This window comes from Chrysemys picta, chromosome 3 (genome assembly GCF_011386835.1).
Source record: "Chrysemys picta bellii isolate R12L10 chromosome 3, ASM1138683v2, whole genome shotgun sequence".
Lineage (NCBI taxonomy): Eukaryota > Metazoa > Chordata > Testudines > Emydidae > Chrysemys > Chrysemys picta.
The window spans coordinates 178035192-178062310 of NC_088793.1; the positions used below are offsets into that span (position 1 = coordinate 178035192).

Here is a 27119-nt window from a genome sequence, read left to right on the forward strand (position 1 = left end):
CTTCTTGCATCTGCAGAAGTGAGGTTCTTACCCATGAAAGCTTATGCTCCCAATACTTCTGTTAGTCTTAAAGGTACCACAGGACTCTCTGTTGCTTTTTACAGATTCAGACTAACACGGCTACCCCTCTGATACTATTTCAGGATGGTGTGCAAAATAAATAATTCAGAAAACTAAACTGTTGAGGGCAGGGCTTTGTGAAAGGAGGTGTTTCATGAAAGGATATTTTATGAAATGGTCTTTAAAATTAATGAATTAGAGGATCAGAAATGAATGATTTGCCTGCAGAGCACCTCTAATGGGAAGAAGCTTCTAAGATTACCCAAGAAGAAACATCTTTATTAAAAAAATTGATAAAAAGAAAATAAACAGTCTTCACTTATAATTTTCTAACATTAAAATTTTTGACTTAAATGTTAACTTTTTTGACTTCCAGAGATGATGTACAGCAGTGTCTCACTATAGTGCACAACTGCCTAATTGGTTCGGGGAACATTCTACCTCCTCTAAAAGGAGAGAGGATAGCTCACCTGTAAGTAAGCTCTGTTATATGTAGTTTATGAATACGGTATTAAAATATTGTTTTAGTAATATATTTTTAGTACTATACTTTTAAACATTATAATATTTAATTTAGTGTTCCTATTCTTATTTTTATTATTGCACAGTGGATTCTGAGACAGATTTTTTTTTTTCCGGTGAATTCTTTGAAAACAAAACTTACCTAATGCCACTAAGGAAAATGCATTGGTTCAGGTTTGTGGTTATATAAATACTTAGATATTTAAGATGTGAAATAATACTTAAGACATACACTTTTCATGTGTAGATGTTAATATGCTTTATGAAGGTAGGTAATAAGCATTGTATCATTGTCACCATTATACATAGGGGGAAACTGAAGCACAGACAGGCTAAGTGACTTATTCAAAATTATATAGTGAGACAGTGGTAGAGTCAGGAATAGAGAGCAGATCTGCTGGCTCTCAGGTTGTGATTCTTCTCCTCCCCCACGCGCACACACACTGGATCAAACAAGCTGTTTCCCTCTTGTCAAAATTACTTCGTTGTTCAGTATTCAGACTTTCATTTAAAATATTTGTATCTTGCCTCATCACAAAGAAAACACGTACAATGTAAGCCAGTGTACTCCTGTCTTGTTCAGATTCTTACCAGACAACCTGAAAGAATAAAGCCATCAGGGCTCTGAGCTTCCCACGGTCTTTATAATGGGATGTTAACTTCAGAAAAGGTCAGAAATTGAATTTTGAGGTCTTTTGTTACATTAAAAGAGCAGATTAGTTCCATTCCGATTAGGTTACTGAATACCCATGCAACTGTGTAAGACCAGAAGTGAACCTGGCTACCAGCACCTGTATACTATGGACTTCAGAAAATATATATTCTCACTACAGAAAATTATAATTATGAAAGTAAAGGAATTTATTCCTGTTGCATGTTAGTAGTTCAGGCTTTAAATATGTTCATTGTGCTATTGTTGGAATCATTTCCTCTCTTTTTTGAAAAATGTTGAAATATGGAAATTTAAATATAACTGTGAGTTAAAATGTGTTCCTTCTATTATCTCAAGAGGCTGAAGAACTCTTTACAACACGTAGGACTCTATTCTGGCTTTTACACCTGAAGCTTGCACTGGGTTGCAAAGTGAGCGCTGAAGCGCGCCACGCAAACAGCAAGCCTCTGGGAGTGGGAGTCCATGCCAGAGTGGGAGCTACAGAACCCTTTGGGAAGGTGTGGAATTGTCCTGGTACTATTCTATTGGCCAGTGTGGGAGGATAGTGGGGCCATGGTTCCCACCACACCCTGTTGCTGTCCTCCCTCCTTGAGGTGTTTCAGTACTAGACACTTGCCAGGAGTGCAGGGACTGAGTTTGAGGCTGTCTTTTGCACAGGATCACGAAAGAGGAAGAAAGACCTATTAAGTGGTCCCCCCCACTATTACGCACTAGCCACAATCTAGTCCACAAGATGTGAGATAGCCACAGGAGTGGAACTTCTTTATCTGTGGTCACATAAATATATAAAAAATAAACTCAGTTGAGCAGTTGTTGACTGTCTCTTCTACCCAATACCTAGGCCCTGCTCTGTTTTCTAGAATTGAAGCTTTAATTTGATTCACCATCAAAGTGGAAGCTTCTTTTATTAGGTGGTAAGATCCTCAGTAAAATCTTTAGTGAGTTGAGGCCAACACTGGTTGGTCAGAAAATGGACAAAGGCTGTTTTTTGGCTTTACATTGCAGTTGATTGTTTAGTCTCTCCTGATTTGGAATTAGTACTGTTGGCCAATGTAATAGGGCAGTTCTCTGTCCCTGCTCTCTGGTATCACAGAAACCTGCTCAGACTCTATTGGTTGAATATCCACACCATGCTGTTTATTTCAGATACCTCCACCAAGACCTTTACAGTTTTGTGCAGCAGTAATTATGTACAGAGGCCCTGGTATCCTCAGTGCTTCTCCCTGGGCCTATGAGGAATGAGGGCTCTCTGACTCTGGGCTCAGCTAGCCCTGCTCTTTCCCTTACACTTCCTTCCTGTGCCTTTTTATCAGTCCTCAGTTGAGCGGCTAATTAATCCTTTAGCTCACCCAGCCTGCTATCCTGATTAACTAAGTACATTTTGATGCCCCAATCAGCCCTCTGAGAGGAAGATAATTTGTGTCAGAATGATCAGAGCGCAGACTCACCTGTTAATGCCCTGCATTCTGTCACAGGCAATAACTGTAAGTTCCTGCTGGGAGATTTTCTTCTTAGCAGATATTTGCTTTTTTGCCTCTTTCAAATCAGATGAGGCCTGGTCTACCAGTGAAATTTTAAATTACTGTTTGTTGCAATATTTTTGGAAGCTTTGCCTTTTCCTGTTCTGGTTTAACAAGTGTACATTGTTAATTAATATATACGTTTTTAAAATGTGCATATATAAACAATTGGTGGCCTCAGAAATCAAATATCCCAGATTTCTCTGCATCACAGTGTCTGAATTTTACAACTCAGTAAATATAACTAGTTTATTCTATACATCTGTCAAGTCTCAAATTCCTTCATGCTATCTCTCTCTTTTGGCAGCCTATTTCACATATTGATGACCCTTATGAAGAGACTGCTTTTGACATTTCATTTAAGTCTTTTTTCCGTTAGTTGACCTCAGGTGACACCTTTGCCTTGTCATGTGAACAGATTTTATCCCTAGATCCTTGTATGATCCCACTGAGTCTTTTTAAAAATATGATTAAGACAATTCTCAATCATCTCTTTTCAAGGCTTAACTTAGAGCTCTTGAAGTCTGCCCTCCAAAATCAGCCCTTCCTTTATCTAAATAGCCCATATAATTCTCCCCTTCACTCTAATTAATAGCTTTATAAAAGCGGAGTGATTGATGCTGTGCAGTAGTATCCTAAATGTGATCCAGGCTTCTGGGGAAGGAACAAGACTGATAGAAATACAGGAATCATTTTAGTTTTAGTTTCATGTCAAAATACATTTATCTGTTCCCAGAAGAAAAAGACATGAAGAATATTGCAGTATACCAGAATGCACATAAAGTTAATAAATAATAATAAGCTTTCATTTCTATGCCTTTTTTTACATCATAAGCATTCTTATATACTAGGATATTTTATGTGAATAACAGGTCCTACCAAAAAGGAACCCAAAACAGAAACCAGACAACAGAATTTGGAGATGTAACATCTTTAGGGTCTGATTCCTTTAGGGAGGAGAATGATCTGAATAGCTGAGGCAACATACCGCTCTGCACACTAGATAGTATTGATGCTGTCTCTTCTGGCCCATGTTCTCCTTGCAATTCTGCATCTGGTTTTTGTGCAGGAAGACTCTTACATTAGGCTAACTGCCAAGAACAGTGAAAAGTTCATTCAGTCATAATTGCATTGAGTTCGTTGTTGTTTTGTTTTGTTTTGTTTTGTTTTAAATAACATTATCGATCACATTGTTAAATATGTTGGAAAGCCTGTAGTCACTGAGGCTATAAGTCATTTTCAGGTTTCAAACTTGGATGTGTCAAGATAGAGGGACCAAAAGAAGTGGCCTGGTTTTTTTTATTTTTTCCCCAGCAGCGCTAAGCACTCTCAGCTCCTTTCACCAGCTTTGAAGATCAGGCCACATATGTAGGTTCTTCATACAAACTTCAGTGACTGTTTGCAACACTTGTATCTGAAAACTTTGGTGTAAGTTTTTGCAAAGATGCTTTTAAATATACAAACTGGCTTAGTGGATTCCTTATTGTAATATCACAGTGTTCAGAAATCCTTCTACACAGAATGTACATATTAAGGTGAGCACATGCATGGCCATCATCATGGCCGAACTTAAGCTCCTCTACTGGCCTGCCTAATATTTAATACAGATCCATAGTTGTGCATGGCATTTTACAGAGAGAATAAAAACATTGTCTGCAATGCTTTCAAAAGCTTGTCTATACTGGAGATTCTCTGTGCCAGTATAGCTGATCTGGTGCGGACCTATAATGAAGAGGTGCTACACTGGTGTAAAAAGTGATTTGGCATGGTGCACCTTACTAGGGTTTGAAACAGGGTAATGTACTATTGCAAGCCACTCTTTTTCTGGCACACTTTGTCTACATTAGAGGTTTGCACCAGTTCAGCATCAAGGCAACTAAGTTGATGTAGCTATACTGGTACAAAAAACCAAGTGTAGTATGGAGGTTAAAGTGGCAGTTTTCAAAATATTGAGTACTGGATAGTTTTAAAATTAAAATTATCAAAAATTATCAAGGTTGACAATTGGGAGAAACAATAAATGATTAAATAAAAGTATTAACCAACTTACTCTTAGGACTAGTTCCGGGAAAAGAAAATCGGCAGATGGGGCTATCTGATCATTAATTTGCGACGCTCCCAGAAAGAGATGGTCCTACATTGGATTAGAGGATGCCAACCAAATAAAGAAATGTGACTTTGAAATAAGGCTTATTTATTTAGGGGAAAAAAGACCCCTCTAAAATTAACTGAATGGTAAAGGATATGCAAATGATTTACGCAGTATAGAAGGTAAATAATTGAGTTATAAAAAAATAAAAACTCTGTAAAGAAATGGAAAAATTGATTAAAAACATTCATTTAAACAATTGACAATCAAATGTTACAAGCGAAATTTAACACCATGATTGAAAATCAGTATCACACACACAGTAGTAAACTGAAGAAAGTTCGGTATAGTCACTCTTAAAATCACTTAAACTCTCTAAAACTAAACACAGTAGTCAAAATTGATTACAATACAAGACCAAATGGATACCAATAACTCTTAGGTTACACCATATTAATTGCATAGTGTGTAACCGAACGTGTTTTAAAAGTAAAAATATTAATATTAAATTATATCAGTGTGTTAAAACAAAAGGGCATTAATGGTCAATGAAGCTAATAATTCATTGGCATTCCAAATCAATTTAACAAGAAAACAAAAAGCAATATAACCCATCACCACACATATAACGCTGCAAATCACAATTTATAAGTATGTAACATACAGCAAAATGAATATGGATTTTATATTAATGTTATTCTAAGCAATTAACCAACTTAACTTTAAGAGCTCAGTGGTAGCCGACTTGGTTTTAAAGCACACCAAAAGATGAGCAGGTTCTGCGCTGAAATACAGTGTTTATTAAAACAGCAATTAAATAATGCATAGAAAAACTTAATTCTCAGAACCTCTGACTCAGTTGTATTTCTGTCCTAGGCCATGTCTACACTATGGGGACTATAGAGCCATAGCTATGGCACCGTACCTATGCTGGCATAACCCGCTGGTGCAGACTCAGTCTACACAAAGGAAGGATTTTTTCCATCACTGTAGGAAAACCACCTTCCTGAGTGATGGTAGATAGGTTAACGGAAACATTCTTCTTTCAACTCAGCTGTATCTACACTGGTGATTAGGTTGGAAAAATCCACCCCCCTGAGTACCGTAGTTGCATCAACCTACATTTTAAGTGGAAACCCCGTCCTAGTAAACGTTTCCTCATCTTAACGCTATTAAATACAATTTTTTCTTTCTTGTATTCAGTACAACTTTTCTTATCTGGAACTATGGAAGTTGCTTGGGTTATTAAGTTTGTTCCCTCTAGAATGTAGATCTTATCAGCACAGTGGCCTGGTTTATGGAACAAAGGTTTTAATTCCAATTTTTCTAACCATTTAGAAAAGTAGTACCTTCTGTTTTCCTGAGCCAAAATCCTGCCCTCCCTTGGTGTACAGGGCTTACCTATGGAATTTGAGTGACAAATATTGCTTTGCTTAGGTAGGATAAGGCAGTCTTGCTTGCTTGCGTGTTGGTGTCTTCAATCTTCAGGAAAGTCTCTTTTTCTCAAGATAGTTTTGGTTAGGATTTGGGACTAGTACCACTTGGTTAAAAATACACCTCTACCCTGATATAACGCGACCCAATATAACACGAATTCGGATATAACATGGTAAAGTAGAGCTACGGGGGAGCGGGGCTGCACGCTCCGGCGGATCAAAGCAAGTTCGCTATAACGCAGTTTCACCTATAACGCAATAAGATTTTTTGGCCCCTGAGGACAGCGTTATATTGGGGTAGAGGTGTATTCTTCTCTTGGTGAGAGGAAGGTTACATTTCAGGACTGTTTTTAAAGGAAGTGGGTAGCTGCTGTCTGGATCTGGACCAACACAGCTCTTTGCTCAGGATCTGATCTTCAAGTGAGGCTGCTTTTATCTTTCAGCTGATTCTTAAATCCTTGTTATAATTTCATGATTCTGGTTATTAATTGAAAACACAGTGCCAACAGAATTATTCTAAATCATCTAATTCTGTTTTCTGTCAATGTTTGTAATATTTAACAGCTATAAATCTGTTTTGTAATCTATTGTGTGTGTATATGTACAATACTCTTAAGTTCCTTTGATCTTGAAGCTTAAAGTTTATTTTTCATTTACTTATAGCTAATTTTAATGTAAGGTGAGTTTATTCCAGCCTCAAGTATCAGAAACTTTATCCCCAATTTTGTTCTACATAAAACAACTTCCAGGGTTCATTATCAAATCAACATTCCAATTCCAAATACTAAAATACTCTCTTCCATTTCAAATCAAACACTTCTGCATTAACCAAGATTAATACAATAAACAACTTGATTAATATTTAATACTTAATTATTAAAACATGTTTCTTCTGTACTTATGAGCATATATATGCACCGTAACATCTTACTAATACTAAACCACTTTAATACAACTTTTAAACAATAACATTAACTGCAATTAAACCTTATAACTATTTTAACTTGGATATGTCATAAAATTTAACCCGTAGCTCTATGCTCAGAACTGTAGGTAGTATCTGAACTTTAGGTAGGTACAAAAGGAAAGTCTGTTAGTTAGATTACAGTATTACTGTTTCTATCTTTGGTCTATTGGCTTTTAAGCTGCAAAAATGAGAAAAGGGGCACTTTAGGCTGATGGTACCTAACTCAGAAAACTCGAAGACTTCACCAAGAACCTTATATTGATTGATTTACTTCTTACCAGATATCTTCTAATGAGGACCTATGGTACCTGGTGATTTTAGGGGTTCAGTTTGTTTGGAGACAAACAAAAGTTGTCTCAAAGCAAACCTGAAGGTCTGTTTTTATTTCAACAGAAATTGCCATTTAAATTCTCCAACAACTTTGACTAAGATTTAATTTTCACCCTCAAGTGTGACTCTAGCAAACGTACCAGAAATAATTACTCGTTTGCCTGGTGGACCCACCTAGGTTATGGTATTCTATTAACATCTCTCTGTGGTACATTAGGGGTCTATTATAGGTATTTACATTGTGGTTGACACACTTTTCATATTGTGCCTATTTACTAATACCTTCACAAGATTGTAAAATTGTATCTTCAATCCTTAATCTACACTAGTATTTCTGTTGTTTTACAAATGTGTTCCCTTTGTTCCGGGTCTACATTAAGCAAATACACTTCGTTTCTACATTCCAATTACCTTTTCTATTGGGTATGGATCACTTGATGATTACATGTTCTGTTCATTCCTTCCGAAGCATCTGGCATTGGCCACGGTCAGAAGGCAGGATACTGGGCTAGATGGACCATTGATCTGACTCAGAATGGCCATTCTTATGTTTTTATTGTATTCCTAATTAATTTGAGCCATGCTTTCGTAAATTTCATTAATATAATTCAATCAGTCATATTTCTAACTATCAGTGTTTAAAAAAAAGAAAAGGTCTAATTGTGTAAGGAAGTAAGTTTTTAGATTAAATAAAGGTAAAAAATGGAAAACTAATTATAAAAATTATAAATCATCCATCCAGATAAAAATGTCATAGGCTCTGTAACAGAAGGTCAGAATTGCCTGTTATAATTACCCTTTATTTTCATATACAATTGCCAGGTTTTACATGTGAGAAATTTTTCTTACTATGAACTTTTAATTCTTTGTTGTGCAAAAATAGTAGTTATCTTGAGGACTGACATCTTTAAAATAACACGTGTAAGCAGTTCTGCTTAACCTTTTCTACAAAGAAAAATTGGTTTAGGGCTTAATAAATTCACTTGTCTGGTTTTTTAAACTAATATTTTATTCGACTGGACAGATAAGACTTTCCTCTCGCATTGCAAGTGTTTAGGATTGATTCCAGTTCTTGGTTCCCTGACTTTAGGAGTACTCTTCCCTAGTAGCTGTCCTATGAGAATGAGTTACCATAGACCCTATTAACGCATAATTCCTTTTCGCTTGTTGATGGGTGAAACTGTCTATTATACCAACATCCTAGCTTGTTTAAAAGATGTTTCTTAAAAAACTGTTTTTATAGTTATTGCAAGTCATTTCTTTCTAGAAATGAGTTTTGTGTTTTGAACTGTTTTCTGTGAGAAAACTGTTTTGACCCATTTTCAGTAATCTTAATTTGCTGTGAGTTTTTTGTCTAGTTCTGTTTCTGGTTTTATTTTTCTCAATGTCAAGTTAATAGAAGCACCCCAGTGACTTCAAACTATACTATTAACACCCAGGATAATCAGGTGTATTAAGTGTTCCTCTGATTTCATAGGCTCAGAGTCCGTGGCCTTTTTTTCATGTCTGATTACTTTATCACTTTTTGTCTTATTTTATCCCTTGTTATCCTTTAATGACTGTAGTAGCACCTGTCTTTCAACTACAGGGTATTTAAAAAAAAAAAAGAAGTCCACTGATGCCAACATGTAGCTTGGAGCATCAGTTGATTTGTGAGTTTGGTATCTGCTGTTCTGAAGGGCCTGAAGAGGGTGCCTCACCTAGTTAGTGGTCTTAGGCTTTAATGGGTTAGGTCCTATAATAATCTCACTTTCCTAAACTTGCTTTTCTAAAACTAGGTAATTCCTTTGCTTATAGTTTTAAGAATGGAATTTTGAAAGGCACCTTCCATGACTTAGGAGCACGGGTCCCATTGACTTTCACCTGATTTAAATCACTTAGGCGTGTTTGAAATCCCTTCCTAAGTAAAAACAAAATACTGGGTACTCCATTTTAAGTGCCTACCATATTACTGCACAATCTGTCTCCTACATAAGCAGATGGTGTTTGAAAAAATTACTGACAGGTAAATATAAAATAAATTAACTGCTGCTTAATGCACATCGTATTTGCCATGTAGAATGTGTGACTGCAGGAGGTCAGAGTTGAATACTGTTGCTGTGTTTAAAAAGGAGGTAGATAAATTAATTGCCACCATTTGAACTTATACTAGCTGAGATAAAAGTAAGTGGCTTCAGGCTGTAAGCAGATTGCTATGGGTACAGGAAGGCATCTTTCTTTCTCCTTTGTCTGAAACATACTTTTTTGCAGGAGGGAGGGATTTTCCGTTCTTCGTCTGAAGTGCCAGATATAGGCCAATGTTAGAGGCAGAATAGTGGATTTTATGAATCATTGGCCTAAACAAGTGTGTGCTACATTCTCCCTCTGAAATGTTCTTCGTATCTGGTAAAGTTAGTGTTTCAGAAATGCTCTTTGACTATTTGTATTTCTTAGTCTTTTAATGTAAGAGGGGAAAAAAATGTTACTGATCTGACTTTGATGGACTGGGGTGACTTGTGAGTTCTACTCCAGGCCAGTTAGAAGATGGAAGGAGGTGGTCTGGACAGCTTTCACCCCATCTAGCACAGGAGTATTGTGGCGGAGTGAAAAATCCTGAGGGATTTAGTATCTCTGTAGTGCTGGTGAGTTAGGGTCCTGAATAGTTAGTCAAAATCTTCAGTGGTGTGTGGTTTATACCCTGGTTGCAGAAATATAACATTTTGTGTGATGGTTATCCTCACACAATATTTGTGTACATAACATTTCTACATACCCAATCTCCTATTATGCTCATGGGGGTCTTTGTAACATTGTTAGGGATTATAAATAACTTAATTTCCTTTTTTATGTAATCTCATGGTGCTATAAATCAGAATTCTCCAGTACAGTCTACTTATCATGCTCTCAAGTGCTAAAGGGTTAAGACATCTTTCACTGCTGTTCAGTTGTGTTCCTCCCTAGCTTCCCATTTCCACAGCCTAAGTACTACTATGGTAGCTCTAAGCAGCTCTTCTGGGAAAGCAAAAAACAGGGTTACTCACTGAGACCCCATTTTTCCTATTTAAATACAGCTTGATTAGGACATATATCGCTCCTCCCTCTTTGCCACCACTGTTGTACAAGCTTCTTTAGTATCTTTTTCATTCAAGACATTCTGAAGGCCAGGGATGAGAGAGGACCAGTTCTTTTGAATGTGTAAGGTTGTGATGTCATACAATGAGGGGCAGGGCTAGCTAACCTCTCTTGGCATCTCCAGGAAACTACCCAGCTCTGCTGGGGGAGCTGCACACAGAAAAGGCAACAGTTACTACTCCACGGTGAGTAACCCTGTTTTCTCCTTGTTTCACCTTCCAATTGTTTTCTTTGACTTTGACTCTCGTATGTTAAACATAAAAATAATTGGTTTGGCCCATGATCTAATCCTAAACATGGCAAGATTCTTATTTGCATTTAGGAAAACTTTCCATTCAATTGGTGGAATGGAGTGAAGCCAACTGGCATTTGTTTTTGAAGCTGCATCTGATGACTGGACTGTGATAGGCATAGAACATCTATAGAGGATTGGGCAAGGCACATAGTGAAATGTTTTCAAACTTGAAAAAAAAACCTTACATTTTTTTATTTATAAAGGAGATTTTAGGGTGTAGTGTGGAGAATAAACTAACAAATTACTCATGATGGCTTCAGTTAATTTGGATTTACATGTTTTCAGCCTACACAAAGTGTAGGTTCTTTTAGCCAATCCCTGTGTATTGGATGCAGTTAGTATGGAATGAAATGGAGTACAACACATGAGATAACATTTAGCTTCGTTGTGTGGTGTGACTTGCTTTGTGTATAAAATTAAGTTGTTTTTTTTTTAATTATGTAATTAGTATGTCTGAGGGGATCTTGCTTTTCAGCATCAGCTGTAAATATAACAAAAATGCCATGTGCCCCTGATAGTGTGTGTACTAGAAAAGCTTGCTTTTCAATAGTTAAAACAAAGCTGCTGACTCAGTAGCTGAGCTTTAGTGCTATGTATTAATAAAGACAAGAATGATACCTTTCTTCATTTTGAATATAGAACTTTACACCATGAGGAGGCTCATTGGAGGTCATTGGGACTGCTTGTACAGTAAGATAATACTGTGTGAGTAAGGGTATTCCAATCAAGTCCTTGATTATTTGATACTATCTGAGCTAAGATTATAGTTAATGGTGTCCAGATCCTGAAGTGTGGAGTAGACAGACTTGCGGGGTAAAATGTCCCTTTCCCATGCTTCATAATTTTAGAGATGTTGCTGCAGAACATGGCTTGTTTGCAGAAAATGATGGGTTCTTCTGCCAGCGGACTTCTGTCTGAAAGCAGTGGGAAGGAAGAAATAAATCCAGTTCAGGAAAAACTCCTGTGCCTATATAATCATAGTTTAATCCTTTTTACTGCCTTGAGTAGAGTTGCTACTTATGGACTTATCTTTGTCCATTGGTGGCTGGAGAAACAGCTAAAGTATTAATTTTAATACTAGGTTTCTTTATATCTTAGAAATAATTTTTCTTATAATTTAGCTAATTTAATAGTTGACGTTATCCCCAACGTACTGTGCTAAAGAAAGCGAATAGCCTAACATCTGTTTCTTTTTGTTTTTTTTGTTTACTGATTCAAGTTATTGGTACTACTTTCTTACCTATCAGAGAGGGGGTTGTCTTTTGTTTGGGGACACTGTTAATTTAGCTGAAACCATAAATCTCCCTTTCTTTTTTGACTGTCTATGCATATTCCCACTTGTGGGGTATTACACTGCCTAGTGGTGCCTAAGAATAGAACCTTCTCCAAGCAGTGTCCAGTTAGAGCACTTTCATGCCCCCTACTATCTCTCCACTCAGTGTCTCTGAATATTCTGAGGAAAAGTTATGTAAAGGGGTACAGAGCCCTCTATTGCCTAACATCCTTCTGACCATGTGCCAAAGGTGGAAGTGAACCTCTCTGGTCCATTCAGATCTGTTTTTTTCCACTTTATGGAATCATAGAAGATTAGGGTTGGATGGGACCTCAGGAGGTCATCTAGTCCAACTCCCTGCTCAAAGCAGGACCAGCACCAAATAAATCCATTCTTTGTGTTTTGTTAATTGTTTAACATAGTTTATAGTTTAGTGATAAGTATAGATAATTAAGTTAGTAGCTCAGTTCCAGATTATGGTTGAACCAAATCAAAAAAAGAAACTGGGGTTTCAAGAGATGTGCTTTATGCCCGGCTGTCTTCCTGGTGTTGGAGAACCTCATTACATGCCTCAAGTGCTTGGGAGAGGGCCACTCTCCTTTAGGGTGTTCCATCTGCTGGACTTTCATGCCCAGAGCTTGCAAGGAGTGGCAGAACAGTTTGCAGGTTCTTCTCCTTAAGGAGGTACATGAGGCTAAAACCTCTGGATCCAGGCATTCGTCGGATCCAATGTCTAAGAGGCCATTTTCAGTTCCTTTGAGTTCTTCCAGCAAGGTGGAGCAGTTTAAAGGTTCCAAGTGGAACCTTCATCAGGTCCAGCTCCGGGTCCTGCTTCTCAAGCAGTCAGGTCTTTGAAAGGTACCATTAATGGAGATGGGAAGACCACCTGTGACAGAATCGAGAGCCATGCTGTTGGCTCTGGCTGTGTCAGTTCCAAAGAAGAATACTGGGAAAAGATGGCCACTGTTAAGAGTTGGATTTCACATGTCAGAACCATTCAATTCTGACAGGGCCTCTATGGCTCCAAAAATCAAGGCTGGTTCCAGTTTCAGTTTCAAGGATTTGAGTATTTCACCAGATCCTTTACCATCTAAGTCTTTGGCTCCAGGCTCAACCCCTGCTCCAGTTCCGGTCCATCTTCTGATCTGAAGAGGATTTTTACTTTGGTGCTTTATGTGCACCATTTGACGTCTGAACGTTCCTCGGATCTAAATGAGAAACAGAAGACCTTGAGAAACAGTCTTGTTTTGCCTGTTCCGAGGTCTGTGGCACTTTCATTGGAAAAATGGAGAGCAGGGGAGATTATTATGCTTTCTCTTGATCTGTCTATACCTCCTCCTCCTAAGACTCCTATAGGATCATCTCAAAGAGCTTTCTCTCTATTTCTTTCTGCCCTCCCTCAAGGTCCTTTGCTGTCTCCAGTGTGTTCCATTGCGAATCTGAGGCCTGATCCGTATCCAGAGGAGGCTAGAGGATAAATAAAGAAACTTGTTTCCTCCTCGTTCATGCCTAGTTTGGGTCCCTGTCCTACAGGTATGTTCCGGAATCCCAGTTTCTGGGGAAATTGGCAATCCTGGGCTCCATAGCTTTATACAGGGCTACTACAGTAATGTTTCGGTTGTTGTAGGTATGGATAGAGAGGTGATGCTTCATCTTTAGAGGGACTGGCAGCAGAGAAATCCTTGAATCCGATTCCACTGGATCTATCTGCATCTCAGACAATGATGCCTGATACTCTATCTGAAGAAGATGATGAGGAGATATCTCCTCTTTTTGAACAAGAGTGTGCGGACACAGACTACGATCCTGATTTGTCACCAGACAAGCATGTCGGAATGGCTTCTGTCTCTTCTCCTTCTGAGGGTGCTCTACGGTTTCATGACCTGCTAGATCAGATGGTATCCACAGTGAACTTACCTTCAGTATCTGTGGAGGGAACCTCCCATCCGGTGTTTGACATTCTTAGGGCTACCTCCAAGAGTAGGATGTTGTTCCAATCCTTGATGGTCTACTGCAGCCTGCTAAAACTGTCCTGCAAGTCTAGGAGACAGATTATTTCAGATGCCTTTGGAAGGGTTTTCATATTTTCACACATACCTTGTACCTAATTTGCTTCTGGTGGTGGCTGTTTGAATTCTAGACAAGCACATTTCACTCCTGCTGATAGGGAAGGGAAAAAGACTGATTCCCTAGGAAGAAAGGTATTCTCTTCTTCCTTTCTCGCTATTAGGATCGCAATTTACCAAGCAGTTATGGCCCTCTATCAATTCCACCTGCAGGAAAAGATGTCATTGTTTGTGCAGGTTTTTCCAGATGACAAAAGAAGATTGGCAATTGCAATCATAGTGGAGAGTCAGAATATGGCAAAGCATGCTCTCAGGGCTTCATTTGATGCCTCGGACTCTTCTGATAGAACATTGGCTTCTGCAGTTACTGAGGAAACATGCTTAGCTTCCCTCTACTCTGGCTCTGGATACTAGAATTAAGGTGGAAGGGGAGATATTTTCAGTGAAAAGACAGATGAGCTTCTGAAAAAAGCTGAAGGAGACAGGATTGATGGCTCGCTCTTGGGCTTGATTTCTTCTAGGAAGAGACCTCCTACTTTCCATTTTCAGAGACAGTATTATTTGTAATCTCCCTTGGCTTATTTCTCACCAAATCAAAAATGTCAACAACAGCAATAGTAGGCTATGTCCTTCCAGAGCCAGCTCAAAAAGAGGTCTTTTAAATTGAGGCCTTAATCTAAGCAATCTGCTCCTTTCCTGTTGTCTTCGTTGAACACCAGGCCTCAGATTTGATGTGAGAATTGAGTTGAACCAGTCAGCGAGGACCCTCCCCTTCCTCTGTTTAGAGACAGGCGACCACATTTTGTCAGCAAATAGAATCTTCTTATGTTGGACAAATGGGTCTTAGAAATTACAGAGAAGGGCTATGCCATTCTGTTTGAGAAATTACCCCCTTTCAGTTACCCCTATCTTTCTCTTTTCTGGGAACCATCTCATGAGACTGTTCTTTCAGGGGTTGTGAGGTTATTACATGGGGGGGGGGGATCATAAGCTGTCAACCTCCACCCCAAATCCTGCTTTGCCTCCAGCATTTATAATGGTGTTAAATATATAAAAAAGTGTTTTTAATTTATAAGGGGGGGTCTCACTTAGAGGCTTGCTATGTGAAAGGGGTCACCAGTAAAAAGGTTTGAGAGACACTGTTCTAAGCCATGAGGATACATTTTCAGCCTCCATAACTACATACACAAAATTATAACCTGTTACATTACTGTAACAATTACTATAACATCCATGCTCAGTGCATCATGAGCCTTCCGAAGACACCCAACATGACAAACTTTGCATTGGATACCACACAATCATTTAGGATGAACGTGGGGGTGCGGGGTGTTCCCCTGAGGTACAGAGCGACACACAGTCTCGTAAGTTAACTCTGTCTCTATAATCCCTTCATTTTCAACTATGGATTAGTTCGCAGCTCTCAATTTAAAGGGCGTTTATTTTCATATCTCTGTTCAACATGGTCATTGAAAGTACCTTCATTTCATGATGGCAGGATGCCATTTCCAGTACGAGGTGCTTCCATTTGGCCTGTCCACAGCATTAAATTTTTTTTTTGCAAAGTGTCTCTCTGTGGTAGCAGCTTATTTGTGAAAGCAGGCTATTTGTATTTACCCGTATTTGGACTATTGGTGGCTGAATGCTGCTATTTGTGAGGCTCTAGTAGGCCACACTGCTTTTACAACCACCTCCTTTTTTTTTTTTTTTTTTTTCCCCAGACCTGGACTGGTTCTGAATGTGAAAAAATAGAATCTCTGTCCCACTCTGAGAATTTTATTCATAGTCTCCATATTGGACTCGATAGCAGCAAAGCCTGTCTGGCGTGTTGGGGTTAAGAGCCATTCATCTGGCCCTCAGATTGTTTCTCTCTCATTTACACGGAAGGGTTGTTGTGCAAATGGTAGCAGATAATTCATCGAGTCTGTATTGTGTCAACAGGTGGGGGTGCTTTCTCTGGTCAGCTCCGTGCGGAAGCAATCAGTTTATGGGACTGGGGTATTCTCCATGACACTTATTTGGTGGCATTTAGCAGGAGAAAATAAGTGATTGCAGATCATCTCACCAGGGACAGTTCTCAAATGCACTAATGACCCCTGAAGGATAAGTGGATTCAGAGCATCTTTTCCAGTTGGGCTCAATAAGATGTCAACCTGTTTGCTCTAAGGTTCAACACTAAATGTCATGTCTTTTGCTGAAGAGCAGGAAGGGACAGTTAATCCATCTTGGATGCTTTCCTTCTGGACTGGAGAAGCCACTATCTGTATACTTTTTCTCCCCTTTCCATTGATCTGTCCTGATATATCTTCCTTACCACTCTCTGGATCAAAGATAATTCTCATTGCCCTGGTTTGGCTGCATCAGCAGTGGTTTATGAATCTGCTTCAACTGTCCACCAGTGTTTTGATATGTTCCCCTCTGTCTCCAGATTTTCCATCTCAGCAACTAGGGCAATATTTCTTCATCCAGATCCTCAGTCCCTTTACCTCATGTCTTGGGCAGTCGGATTTTGACTGATTACTCTTGAACTGTCATGTTCCTCTTCGGTGTAGAATGTACCTCTTAGTTCTAGAAAGCTGTCTACCAGCTGATGTTGTTGTTTGAAATGGTCCAGATTTGTGGCTTGGATGCAGGGAAAATCTGATTGTCCTGTCTCAGCTTCCATACCTTGTACTTTAGAATATTTCATGCACAAAAAAACTGAGGTGTTATCTAACTCGTATTTGAAAGTTCATTTGGCAGTTCTTTCAGCTTACCGTATTTTGGTTGATGGCAGATCGCTGTTTGTGCATAACATGGGTAAGAAGTTTATGAAGTTAGCTAATATGTATCCCCTTTTTAGAAATCCTGTCCCTCCTTGGGATCTTAACTCCGTCTTATTTACACTCATGAAACAACCTTTTGAACCGTTGGCTGACTATTATTTATCTCTTACAACCACATTCATTATTGCCATAACATCAGTCAGAAGGGTGAGTGAATTAAATGCCTTGATATCTGATCCTCCAATTATGTCTTTTCATAAAGGTGGTTCTTAGGCCTGATCCCAGGTCTTTGCCAAAAGTAGTTTCTGAATTTCATATCAGTCAGATAGTTAATTTACCAGTCTTTTTCTCAAAGCTGCTTACTAATAAGGGGGAATCTGTTTTATATACACTTCTACCCCAATATAACACTGTCTTTGGGAGCCAAAAAATCTTACCGCGTTATATCGAACTTGCTTTGGTCTGCTGGAGTGCGCAACCTCCCCCCGCCCCCAGCGCTGCTTTATCGTGTTATATCCGAATTCATGTTATATCATTTCACATTATATCAGGGTAGAGGTGTACTTTGGATGCAAGAAGTGTTCTTGCATGTTCTTTAAGTAAGACTAAAAGTTTTCAAAAATCATGTAGATTATTCATGTTTTGTGCTAACAGTCGTGGGTTATACCATATCTCCCCAGATTATTTCTAGATGGATTAAACAACGTATTGTTGAATGTTATACATTTTCAGGAGTTCCTATACCTACAATGGTATGGACTTGTTCAACCAGAGCTGTGGCAGTGTCTTAAGCAAGTCCTTGTTTCAGAAATATGCAGGGCTGCAACCTGGAGTTTTGTACACGCTTTAGTAAATATTATGCTCGTGATTTGGCTTCCAGGGCTGATGCTAGATTTAGTAAAGCGGTGTTTTAGTCTCTATTCAATTAGGACTCTGTTCCCTCCTCCATATTATTTTCAGCACTGCTGATCAAACTACCCATAAGTGGGAGTATGCAGAGTCACTCAAAGAAATAATAAAAATCACTACTTGTAACCAAAGTTCTTTGAGTTGGCTCTGCATATTCACACTTCCCTCCCACCTTCCCCTCTTTCTCAGAGTCCTCTTGTTATGTGTCTCTGGATTGGTGATTTAAGGAATTGAGGTGGTAGAGGCCTCTGGACCCTCTTATATAGCCTCACCCTAAAATGTTCGGAGATGCTGAGGGGAGGTGTAAGAATGTGAGCACTCTGACACTGCTTGGAGAATGTTCTACCGTTAAACACCAATAGGTGGCGCAGTACCCCATAAGTGGGAATATGCAGAGCCATCTTGAAGAACTCTGGTTACAAATAAGTAACCTTCATTTCTTTAATATTGTTAATATCTCCCAAATTGGAAATATCTATTAGAGAAATCTACACATCTGTTTTTAGAAGGATTTATGCTAATTAGCCAGCATTTTTCAAAAATAGATTTTTCTATCTAGCACCATCAGTATCTTCTTTTAGAGGGAACGGCTATCTTACCTTAATTTTGGAGCTGCTCAGGAATCAATGTTAGTACCCAAACAAATCATTATAACTGGAGCACCCATGTTAATATCAGTTCTTTTCATAGGCAAAAATAAATGAAAAGTTATTAGTATGGAAAAGTGTTTATTTTCAAGCTTCTTATTAAGTGCTTTTAGATGCACAGACGGGAAAATAAAGTGAAAACTTCTTTTTTTTTTTTTTTTTTTTGGTTAAATTGAGAGCTTTTAAAATTGAACTAAAATGTCTTCCTTTTTAATTGATTTGGGATTTAGATTAATGTGTAGATGTGAACATTACAAAAACAATTAAATCAGTCTGTTACCTACAAGACTTTATTTTAGGATTTAGGATGTTATGATTTTTCCTGCAGTTGTTGTTGACATCCGCAGTACCTCACCTAATGTATTGATTGTAGCTCCCTGTTCTGTTTTAGGTATCAGTGATATCAATTATTGTTCTAGGGTAAATATAACCCTTAATTCTGGTTTTGGCGAGTAAACCTTTCAATCCACCAACTTAAATGTAGAGCTTTGTTTCATTTTATTGTGTTAGGACTATATGTGCTGATGCTGGTGCTACATGTGTAAGCACTTCTTGCCAAGTGGGCAAACATCTATAACAATAAGAGACTGATATTGTTCCTCTTCTCAGTTTTCTAACTTTTTTTGCACCATTTCCACCGTTGATACAATCCTCCATTCTACAGGAAAATTATATTTAGCAGTATGGACCGTTTGGTGATACTGTTCTTGCAACATGTTAGTGCAGTATTTATGTAGCTCCTGAATTTCTTTGAAAAGTATCCTGGTGGTTTTTCCTTCAGGGTTTGAATCCACTTACCCTTAGTGTCTATGATGTAGCTTTAGAAACAAAACAGGAAAGAAAATTTAATGTATATTCTAATGACTTGGTCTTGCCATTAGATATATTGGCATGCAATGTCACAGTCTGCTGTTTTATTTATGCAACCATGTGCAAAAACCACATCTTACAAGGACTAAGAATGCACAGCTAAAAATGTAGAGTAGAATCAAGTCATAACCAAATCATTATCTTGGTTAAGCTTTTCTTTATAAGAAAAAACTTGTCATGTAGATGCATTGTTCTGACTATTATGTACTCTCTTGGCATGGTTATTATTAGTGGTGGGCTTCAGAGACTAGCATTAACAGTTGGGCCTAGGCACATTGCACACCATTTTCTTTATTTAAAGGAAGGACCACAGGTGTGGGGAGAAATAAGCTATTGAATTTATATATTCAGCCTTTCCTGAGACTCTTATTCAGTTCCCTGCTATCCAGTAATCTGATTCACCTGCAATTAATCCAATAAATAGCTGTATCAGTGCCACTGTCCCTCATTGTCATGCCGATGTGAACATGCGTCAGAAGAAATGAGTCATTTCTAACTCTTGTTAAATGGAACTCGATCAAGATTTTCTACTCAAGGTGGCTTTGCCTTGGCTTTCACTCTCTCAAAAAAGGCAAACCACCTGACCAGTATGGATTCCTAGCTTTCAGAATGTTAAAAATAAATAACAAATAAAATTAGTAAATTAAGCCTTCTCGGTCATCCACTAGCATCAACCTTACTTTGTAAGTAGAAATTAATTGTCAATAAAACTCATTTTGTTAGACAGATTTCCTTACCTTGTAATACAGTGTATTTTGTCTTTATGCAGGGTTCCAAGTTTGGTGTCTTTGGAAGAGACAAAACTTTACACTGGCGTTAACTATGGTAGGTCAATCCTAACTCTGTTAAATCAAGTCACGAGATAATTAATTTCATACTCTTATTGTTAAATGCATAGCCAATTGATTTGATTACATATGTGGTTCATTATTAAAAATGTTTGAGACCAACTAACCAAGCTTTGCCAAACTTATAGTCTAAAGACAAAGCAGTACAATATAGAAAACAAAGAGTTACCGTATATACTTGATCATAAGCCGGTTCGTTTATAAGCCGACCCTCCCCAAGATAGATAAGTAAAAATGGAAAAAATTTTATGACATTCATAAGCCGACCCTATAATTCAGGGGTCAGCAAACTTTGGCTCCCGGGCCATCAGGATAAGCCACTGGCAGGCCAAGATGGTTTAGCGTCTGCGGACATGGAGGTAAACCTAAGTAAACAAAGTGTTCTGGTGCGCCAGCTGCTTACCCTGACGGGCCGGGACAGCAACTGGTGGGGAAATTTTTTTGCGGGGAGAAGCTGGGGGTCAGGGGAATAACCCGTGACCACCCCCAACATGACCCCACCCTTAGCCTGGGACCCCCCCCTCACTCTCCCCATCCCATTCCTTCCCACCTTATCGGGGGGAGGGCGAGGGGAGGATGTCTCTGGCCTGGCTAGAGCTGTTCCGGCATGCTGGGAAGCGCGGTCACAGCCTGCTCCGGCGGGCCAGACTGGGCGGTGCAGCCACAGCATGTTCCAATGCGTTGGGCTGGGCGGCACGGCCACAGCTTGCTCCAGCAGGCCAGGCAGCGTGGCCACAGCCTGCTCTGGGGGGCGGGGCCGAGCGGCATAGCTGCAGCCTGCCAGCCCCGGAGCTGTAGCTGCTTTGGAGGCTGGGGGGAGAGCAGTGTGGCCAGAAGCAGAGAGACTCTGGCCCCACCTCTTCCCTTCTGGCACTGCTGCCTCTCCTTGCTCCCTCTGTTGGGGGGAAGGGCTGTGCCCCACCTCTCCCTCTCTATACCCGTTCATAAGCCGATCCCCTTCTCTGGTGCTTCCCTTTTTTACTAAATAAATTCGGCTTATGGACAAGTATATACGGTAATATGTTACCAGTCCTTCTGGGAAGCAGTCACAGCATTTAGTTCACCTTACACAGAAGCTGTGCTCTGAAATACGCTCCCAAAACTGCCTGTATTTATATTGTTACTGTTTATGAGCTAAAAACACTCTGTACATCATCCAGGACTAAAATTTACCAAATAAATGTGTACCTTATTTTTCCGGTATCATTTTTCCTTATTCTGTTTTTGGACACATTCCAAAACCAGTTGCCTGTGAAGGCACCTCCCAAGTTTGTACCAGGGCAGAGCATTCATGTGTCTGGGTTTTGACAAGTTCTGCATCCGTCTATGCGAAGTGCAGAATTGTGCTGTGCAGGATATTGTGGGCTATATACCTCAGCCTGAGTGAGCAGAATGCAATTTAGCATGACTTTGTGCTAACATTTATATAATGTTAATATAATGTGTAATACATATTGATATGGTGTGCAATACGTATAACTTATACTTTGGCTAACACTTTTTTATGGTTGCTGCACCTGCAAAGTATGTCCTGTTTGAGTGCCTAAGTGCACTGTGGTCCTGGTTATTTAGGGTGGTGATCAGTCCTGTATATTTCAGAGAACCTGTCTATCTGTATGTAGTTGGGGTGGAGTTTGAGATCAGTTGGACCAGTAGCAGTTACAACAGTTGGTACAGAGAATGGAAGGAAAACTTCAGAAAAGCCTGGCAACGCTTAGGCCAGAATGAAAAAGCCGTGACTCCCAGAAGGGGAAATCGGAAGCCTTAGTGATCATATTAGTAAAACATAAAAAATATTCCAGAAGTTTACTAAACGGGGCAGATATTCAGACTGAATACTCTACTTACAAACAAAGTTGCATTTAATTGTGTTTTTATAGTAAATGATTGGCATGTGAGACCTGAGTCTCTGCCATGTGTACCCTGAGCTCTGAGATTGCATAGCTGTGAGGGAGAAGAGCAACTAGTATATAGGTGTCTATCATGTAGCCCAGTAGTTCATAACCTCTTTCTTTTCATGTCTCATAATTTGGGTGCTTCTCAGCTTCAAGTCACACCAAGACTTGTGCCAAGTCTTGTATTTAGCTGTCTTAAGCACTTGCGGGGTCCTTGGGACCAACTGGGAAATATCTGTATTATTTTTTCAATATGGTGCATGCCTACGTGTGTGTATTTATGATGGGTTATGCTGTGGAGTTAGATCAAAAGAAGTTGTTAAAGGAACCAAGCAGGAGAGGTAAAACGGTTACTCGGATAAGAAGCCTTGAAGAAACAATGGTGAAACTGTTTATTGGGGAATATGTTCTACCTGACTACAGCCAGGCTAAGAATGGCTTACTCTTCACAAGTCTAAGCCTAGCATCAAAAGGAAGATAACAGATCATTAGAGGACCACAGAAAAGGGTTGAGGGTGAATGAGTTGCCAGAGGCTACCTAAGGAGTCAGCAAAACCTGACAAGGAGAGAGACACAGACTGAGAGAGCATGCTGCGAGCAGGACAGTCTGCTTCTCAGAACCCAGAGATTGAGGTTAACCTGGCTGAGGAGAGCTTACAAAGGTAAAGGGAAATGTGTATAGGAAGTACTGATATCTGCATTTTACAGATAAGGAACTGAGGCGCAGAGAAACTGAGTTGCACAATGTCACACTACAGGCTTCTTGTATAACAGGGATTTGAGCCCAGGTCTCCTTCTTGCAGCACTTCTAAAAGGATTAACCTGGCATGTGAAATATTCTTGTCAGAGGTGGAGCTCCTCTCGTTGAATAAAACTTTATCTCCAACCACTGTCTTCAGTGCTTGAAGGGATGGGAAGTTCTTTCTCTTTCTTCCTTCTACCATTCCCATTGCCTGGATTGGCAAAGTGCTACTTTCTCCTCCCCTCCCCTCCAAGCAACCAAAGAGAATAGAAATTCCAATCTCTCCCCTTCTTAATTGCTTGAAGGATAAAGTCCCACCCCTTGAGCATTCTGCTCTTCTTTCCCACCCCAGTCAGTGTACTCTTCAGAGCTTGTGATATGATGGGCACTCTGCACCACTCTGATGTTGCACAGAACCAAACTCCTATTTTTGCTCTCCCTCATCTTAGGCAAAGCACTTGTCCACTACTAACTCTGCCTAAGGGTATGTCTACACTGCAGTAAAAGACCCGTAGCACAGCCATTACTCAGGTTGCAGTATAAAAATTGCAGTATAGATGTTTTGGCTCCGACACCCCGCGAGGGGGTTGGGTCTCAGAACCTAGGCTCCAGCCCAAATCCAAACATCGTCACTCTTTTTAGCTCAGCAGCCTGAGCCCCGCGAGCCTGAGCCAACTGACCTGGGCTCTGAGACTCGATGCTGCAGGTTTTTTATTGCAGTGTAGATGTACCCTGAGTGGCAGAACAGAAGTATGTCCCAACCTGCATGGGACTGTAAACCATTTTTGCCCCTTTGCTTGAAGAACCATTTTTGTACTCATTTAGTGAACAAGGTTGATGAACTTGAAAGATGTCCTGTCCAGTATTTGGTCTGACAGATGGTGACTGCAACATAGGATTTCAGCGTGATGTGGAAAACTGAGTGGGGTACCCCATGACTTTGGCAGAGAGATGCTGAAGACTGTTTCTATTAAAGTTGTATGTGTGTGTATATAAAAATATAATCATTTTTCCAAAGTCTTTTTATATCACCCTTATAGTGTCCCATACCTCATGATTTGAGGTATGTAAAGAAACTCTAATCTGTTTTTGAGCTTTTGCATGTCAGTCTGAGTTTCCATTAATTATTTTTTTCAATTAAGCCTCTCTGCATTTTATAACACTGTGTAACTTAGCGAATATACTTTATATATAATGAATGTTCTTATTATCTTGTGTAGATTTATCAAGAGAGAACCACAGAGAAACCATGGCTAGGGTCATAAGGAAACTGCTGCGTAAGTACATTTTTGTCTTTCTCTCTCATTCCTGTATTTAGTTCATATGCAAAGATTTCCTTTAAATGTTGTCAGTTTATTGGGCTTTTAAATCTAATATCAATATTGTAGAGCAAAGCAAAGAGGCAAAATCTGTTGTCATGAATTGTATGACAACATAAATGCCACAAAGTTTTGAGCTTCACAAGTAGATAAAATATTTCACTGAGTGTAGTTAACTCTTTGACCTGAGCTTCATATCAGATAACACACTTTTTTTTTCCATTCCAATGGTAGACTATATACTCGACAACTCAGAAGATGATACCAAGTCCTTGTTTCTAATCATAAAGGTATAATAGTAATTTTTATATGTTTTATTTTAATTTGAACGGGTTGACTTGTTTTACATAAAACAAAACTGTTTGTTTCTAGATCATTGGTGATCTCTTACAATTCCAAGGGTCTCACAAGCATGAGTTTGACTCCCGGTGGAAGAGCTTTAACTTAGTGAAGAAATCGATGGAGAACAGGGTCAGTATCTTGTTTACATAGTTTAGTTAGGAAAAAACAACTTTTTTTTAAGTTTTAGTTTTGGCTGTTTTTTGGCCTTAATGTCTTAATGGAACTCTGCATGCATTCCTAGTGAAATTGATATAAGTTACAGTGGGCTGATGTATCTTTAGAATATTTTTGTTACAATAAGTGCCCTTTTTCGAAAGGTTTCAAAGCACTGTACAAATGTTAGTTAAGGCTCATAACATCCCTTTTTATATACTAAATATTAATGCTATTAATGATAGATCTTTATGTTAATTTGCTAGTCACTAAGAAATTACATGCTGGGATTTTTTATTTTGGTGATTTAACTGCATGGAAATAATACAGTCCTTGGATGTTAAATTGCTGCTATTGCTAGCACTTGTGAAGCACTAATGATGATAGAACCATAGATGCCAATTAAGTTGAGAAGCATATAGGAACCAAATTCCTCTCGCTTTGTTTAAATAATATTTAGCACTTCTCATCATTAGATCTCCAACCACTTCTTAAAAGTGGGTAAACATTAATATCTGCGTTTTACAGGTTGAGAAATTGAGGCATGGAGAGTTTAAATGAGTTAACCAATGTTATGAAAAGTGAAATCTAGATTATTTATCATGGCTGCTGAGGTAGAGAGCAGAGAAGGCAATCTTTGAAGTAGTTAAGTCCTCACACATTTAAAGCAATAAAAATAAGGGACCAAGATCTTAAATTGGGCCAGCAGCAAATGTACAGCATGATCATTAGTGAGAATGTGCTCTTGTCAGTCAAGTCCCCCATAGACACCCACACCAGTAGCATGTGGCTACTGCATGTTAAACCATCTGTAGGTTGCATCTAGTCTTTCGCATTAGTTCATGAGAGAGCATCCTGAAATAACTTAAGGAGATATTGTTTTGCAGCGGCAAAGGTGTTAGATAGCAGTATGTGACAGATTTGGCAGTTTCAGTGGAAAACCGTATTGAATTAAGTTTAAATATTTTGGAGTCCATTGTATTAAAGGGAAAGATTATGTGTTATTGTGGGCCTGCACGGTCATAGGACTATATTGAACAATGCGGCAAACAATCATGATCTTTTGGGACAATACCTGTCAAGTGGAATTCCTGGGAAGTAGCTTCGGGGAGATGAATGCAAATGCCCTCCACTGGTTATGCAGAAACCCAGCCTTTTGAAGCTATACCCTGAGGAGAGAACCATTGTCTGCTGATTACCTGCTCCCAAAGGTTGGAGATCAGAGGCCCAATCTGTATAAAGAAACAGGCTGGTCTGCACAATTGGGGTGCTTGTTCTGAGCTGAGGCTATTATGAACTTGAAGCCACAGAAAAAACCCTTTGGTGAGGTTTGAAAGATTGACTCTGATTGGAGCCCCTCCTGGAGTTTGGAGGGAGGGTGATCTCTGAAAAACTAATTAGAATGCACATAGGTTCTTGTATTGTTTTTAATATGTTTCTTCTGTAATGCTTTCACCTTAAGAATAGATGTGCTTGCTTAGAAAGGTCAGTGTGGTAACTTATAACCATAGCCTCTGAGTAGAAAGCAAAGTGTGGACGCAGGCCTGTCTAGGTAGTCTGGCTTGCTGGGAACTGTGCAGCCTGGAAAAACCCTGGTCAAGAGGAAGAGAGATGCAGGTCTCGACCCAATAGAAATTACTGCTCAGGAGCTGGGAACCTAGAGTGGATGCCTTTGCTGGACCGCAGAGGGGAAATACAGGTGCAGTTGCCCCCAAACTATGACACAGTAGTTAAGTCTGTATTCTGAGCATGTAGTTTGCCCAAGGCCTTTCCAACCAGTACAGCTATTTCTGTGTTTGAGTAGTGAAGTATTCACCAGGAACTTGAGATTACATGCTACCTTGATAACTGGGGGTGGGGGCAAATGCACTCAACATAGTTTTATTAATTCAAGGATTCCCCTTCCTATCAACAATCACTGCTGCTTTAACTGGATTCGGTTAGAGCCAGCTGCTCTTCATCCCCAAAGTGACTCTTTTCAGGGTTTATATCCACTTTGTCTCAGTTTAGTTAGGTCTACAGGACGCTGTGGAGGGAAAGGGTTCTCCCCCTGTGGTTGCTGGCACTACCAGCTGCTATGGCTGACCATGGTAAATCCCTGGGCTTTAAGAACTGCCGACTCTGTGTCTTACTGCTTTCCTCATGAAGCAGTAATAAGGCCAATCTCTGACCCTGAACTATAGGCACCTGGATCCTCAGGAGACTGATGGCTGTTGAAATCTGCCCTGGCTTCATCATCAAAACTAGCAAAATGTTCATTCAGTCCTCTGGCTTCCTCATCTGGGAA

At 39.4% G+C, this 27119-nt stretch overlaps 1 protein-coding gene across 2 annotated transcripts in view; it reads left to right on the plus strand.

The window, feature by feature from the left end:
• Positions 1–27119, plus strand: part of PSME4 (proteasome activator subunit 4) — a 222208-nt gene that overhangs the window by 94649 nt on the left and 100440 nt on the right. For both annotated transcript variants that reach the window (XM_005307349.5, XM_005307350.5), the window contains 5 exons: positions 437–532; positions 20303–20358; positions 24239–24295; positions 24572–24627; positions 24710–24808. In XM_005307349.5, the coding sequence (XP_005307406.2) occupies positions 437–532; positions 20303–20358; positions 24239–24295; positions 24572–24627; positions 24710–24808 (364 nt within the window). The remainder of the gene's footprint in view (positions 1–436; positions 533–20302; positions 20359–24238; positions 24296–24571; positions 24628–24709; positions 24809–27119) is intronic.